Source organism: Plasmodium reichenowi, chromosome 12 (assembly GCF_001601855.1).
Source record: "Plasmodium reichenowi strain SY57 chromosome 12, whole genome shotgun sequence".
NCBI lineage: Eukaryota > Apicomplexa > Aconoidasida > Haemosporida > Plasmodiidae > Plasmodium > Plasmodium reichenowi.
The window spans coordinates 888,262-893,162 of NC_033657.1; the positions used below are offsets into that span (position 1 = coordinate 888,262).

Sequence of the window (4,901 nt, forward strand, 5' to 3'; positions counted from 1 at the left end):
ATATATATATAATTAATACTTTACAAAATTTTTGTTTTTTAATTTTTCTTTTTCTTTTTTTTTTTTACAGATACATATATATGTTTTATTATATATATATGTATATGTATTTATTTACATTTTTACACAACAACATATTTTTTTATTTTTAATGTTTTCAAAAGAGCTGTAGCTGTATTATTTAAATAATAGATATTTTATAAATAAAACATATATTATATATATATATAAATGCTCATATCGATGTTTTTATTTTTATGTATATATATGTATTTAAAGAAAAATGAAAAAACAAAAATTTTGTAAAGTATTAATTATATATATATATATATATATATATATATATAATATTATACATATATATATGTATATTCATAAATCTTTTAAGTCCTTTTATATTAATCCTATAATATTTTAAAGAATTTATAAGACATTGAAAGAAAAAAAAAAAAAAAATAAAATAAAATAAATACTAAAATAAAAATTGAAAAAGAATAAAAAAAATGTATTTAAGTATTCTCTTATATGTAATAATTCCTTTTAACATGGAGCTTTTGTAAAATATTTATGTATGCCTGTTATGCTTAAGAGCGAACAAAGAAAAGAAAATTAAAACATAATAATGATATAATTTATATTATGTATGTTTATATTTTCAAATCGTTATTTCATATTAAAATTTTGTAACGTTATCACTCACTATGTATATTTAGATTATTTTTTCCTATTATATTTTTCATATATTATAAAAAAGAACTTCAAAATTAAGGGCTTTTTAAAAGGATGATAAAAAATATTAAATATATATATAAGTGCATTATATATATATATATATTTTAAAATAATATGTTTTCATTATTGATCAGTAAAATATATACATATATATATATATATATATAATAACGAACCTTAAAATATATTATAAAGTTATTTCTTTATTTCTCTTAATATTAAAAAAAAAAAAAAAGTTTGTTATTTCTTATAATATTAAAATTATATAATAATTATCCATATGTAATACCAAGGAGGAATAAAAAAAAATATTACAAATATTATATATATTTTTTTAAATAAAATAAATATTATTAAAGCAAATAAGGAAATATAATAATATTAAATTCGTTTATTTCATAAGCTATAATTAGGAGGAACTATATGAAAAAAAAAAAAAAAAAAAAAAAAAAGAAACCTACATTATGTTATTTTGTAAGGTTATACTATATGTATAATAATTTTCATTTAGCCTCTAAAATAATATATATATATATATAATATATACATAATATATATATAATATATTGTTATTATTTTAATATATTTTGAAGTTACATTATATATTCTTCATATATACATATTGAACTTTTATAAAGAAAAAATAATTATATAATATAATATAATAATATATATGTAATATTTTAATATATTATTTATTATTAATAATTTCTAAGATTATATATTATTAGTCATAATTTATTTAATAAAAATTGGTACATTACATTTTTTTATAAAAAAAATAGTTTTATTTTAAAAAATTATAAGAATTAAAATATATAATTTAAATTAATATACAATTCCGACGTCATAATTTATATTTAAAAAAATAATAATAATGTGGAAAAATACAACGTCAAAAAGTTAAAACATATTAAAAAAAAAAATAATAATAATATAATAAAATAAATAAGAAAAGAGGAAAAGTAATATATATATATATATATATTTAATATTTTTTGATAGTTACAATATCATCACTTATATATATGACATAGTTAATTATTTATTTACTTTTTATTTATTTTTAATATGTATCTTTTTAAAATTTCCTAATTAATTATTTTTCGTTAAATTTAAAAATTTTGTTATAAAATAAACGAACGTGTATATTTTTATATATAATACACCTTATTTTTTTATTTTTTTAAAAAACTATAATAATATATACCTTAATTTTTTAGACTATGCATAATAATCACATATTTGAAGATGATGATATAATTCTGACAGATAGGTTTTTAAGTGATGAAAGCGATGAAAATGATAAAATAGAAAAAAAAAAATATATTAAACAAAATAAAAAAAATATAGAAAATGTTTCAAATGTACTATTAAATAATAATTTTAATAAAAATGTGGGAATGAAAAGAAATAATTCTATTTTTAATAATGAAGAAAATAAGGATAAAAATTATTTTACTAATAATGATCTTATGGAACATAAAAATAAATCATCATTAAAAGATAAATCAAACGAATTTAGTTTTAACAAACATAATTATTCAAATACAAGATATGATAATAATGTCACAGGAAATTATTTCGATTTTGATAATTATTATGTATCTAATATGGACAATACAAATAATCCAGAAAAAGAAATTTATAAATATGATGAAAATATAGAAATAGATGGAAAAAATAAAAAAAATAATAAACGTTTAAAAAAAAGTACTAGAGTTTGGCATGATTCAGATGATGACATTGATGTTAAAAATGAACATCTTGATACAACGGGAAATTATTTAAATGAAGAAAAATTTCATAGTGATGATTCTAATGAATTTAATTATGTAGATGAAAAAGAAGATGAAAATTTAATAAGGAATATAGAAGCACATGATAATATTTTTGAAGAATATATTGATGAACATGTTCATATGGAAAACATTTCTTCAAACACTAATAAAGATGCTATTTCTCATATTCAAGCTGATGATATTTATATTTTTGATGATGAGAAAATAGATATGCATATACAAAAAAAAAAAAAATGGAATAAAAAAAATGATAATAATATTTTTTTAAAATATTTTTTACAAAAATTTACCATACATCAAATAGAAGAAAAAAAAGTAAAACAATTAGTATGCTTACCAAAAAGTAATTTGATATTTCCTGTATACAATTTAAATTTATACATGTTGAAATATGAAGATAATAGTTTAAATATATCCAAAAAAATATCCTTTAAAAGAAAAATCAAATATGTACAAGAATATAAGGATAATTTATATATTCTGTCTTATGATAATTTCTTAAGAAATTATAATTTGGAAAAGGGGTAAGAAAATAGTGAAAATTTTTAAATAATTCGTATAATAATGAAATGCAGAAAATATAACTTAAGTGTGAATCATAAATAAAAAAAAAAAAAAAAAAAAGAAATTACACACATGTATAATATATATATATATATATATATATATATATATATATATATATATATGTATGTATGTATGTTTGTATAAAAAGTCCATATAGGATGCATTCGAATCCACTTATTTGTACAATATCATTTTAAATATATATGTACAATAATTTTTTTTAAAAGCACAATTTATTTATTTACACAAAAATTAAAAATATTTAGAAACTTTTATTATTCAAATTGAATTTATATATATATATATATATGTATATATTTTTTTTTTTTTTTTTTTTTTTTTAGGCTTGTGTACAAAAATAGAATCCATTATGATAAATTAGACATATCTCTACCAAGAGAAATAAAATTTGTTGATAAAAATACAGAGGATGAGAATAATACTTCAAATTCTTATTTATTTTCTCTATCGTTTCAAAATAGTGGTAAAATAAATGTATATGATTCAAGGAGTTATGATATTATTAAGACATTTGAGATGAGTAATAAATATGTAGGAATGAATTTTCATAAAAAAAGTAATAGTCTTTTTGCTTTAGATGAAAAAGGATATTTATATAATTGGTGCTTGAATACGAATAAATTGATAGATAAATTAGTAGATAATTATTCTATTTTCCCATCATGTTTAAATATTTATAATGATTATTTAATAACGGGTTCATGTAACGGTTTTTTAAATTTGTTTGATATTAATAATTTGAATACACCAATAAAAAGTTTTAAAAATTTGACCTTACGAGTTCATGATATTGTATATAATCCTTCACACAATATGCTTTTATATTATACAGATATAATGAAAAATGGAATAAAATTAATTGATCTAAAAACTAAATATGTTTATTGTAATGTCCCATGGTTTAACATTAATGTTAAATATAATATATATGCAGCTAACTTTTTTAATAATGGGAATAACCTTTGTTTTGCAGTCTCAAGCAATTCGTTTTATGTATATAACATATACGAAAACAAGTAATTGTTATTATTATTATATTATTATTATATATTTTTTTTTTTTTTCGTGTTGTTATTTTATGACGTTTGAATAATGTATGTACAGTTAATTTTTATTTTTTTCTTCTATTACCATCACCCCCTTCCTCACATTTTGAGGAAAGAGAAAAGAAAACATATTGAATAATTTTATATTATATTTTTTAAATTAATAAATAAATAAACATATATACATATATATATATATATATATATATATATATGAATATTACATAAACTTTTATATATATCCTTGTTTATGTGTGGATATAAAAAAGTTAACTTTTTTAATTATGAAAAAAAATAAAAAATATTATTTGAACATATGAAAATATTTTAAAAAATTTATAATTATATTATTCAAAAGTACAAATAGGTATTGTATATTTATATTTTTATTAACTAATAATTATATATGATTTATGTGGTTTTTTAAAGGTATCAATTTAATATAAAAAAAATATAAAAAATATGAAAAATCTTATTACAAAAATAAATAATATATTTAATATAATATATTTAGGGATAGACCTTTGGTAAAATGACGATATTATATTATAGGTAGGAACATTTTATTACGATTATATAATTTATTATCCTATAGTCTTTATATATATATATATATATATATATAATACATTAATTATAAATTTATTTGTATTTTTTTTTTTTTTTATATATAAACTTATTAAATTATTACATATAATAGTAAAACTCTAAAAAAATATTATTGATTCTAAAA

General features: G+C 15.7%; 1 protein-coding gene across 1 annotated transcript; it reads left to right on the top strand.

Annotated features, from left to right (window-relative positions):
- Positions 1 to 1,958: 1,958 nt before the first annotated feature.
- On the top strand, positions 1,959 to 4,142 carry PRSY57_1223700 (hypothetical protein; the record flags this gene model as incomplete). The annotated part of the gene is made up of 2 exons (XM_012908658.2): positions 1,959 to 3,058; positions 3,446 to 4,142. The coding sequence occupies 2 exons, from the start codon at positions 1,959 to 1,961 to the stop codon at positions 4,140 to 4,142; spliced, it is 1,797 nt and encodes a 598-aa protein (XP_012764112.2).
- Positions 4,143 to 4,901: the final 759 nt, after the last annotated feature.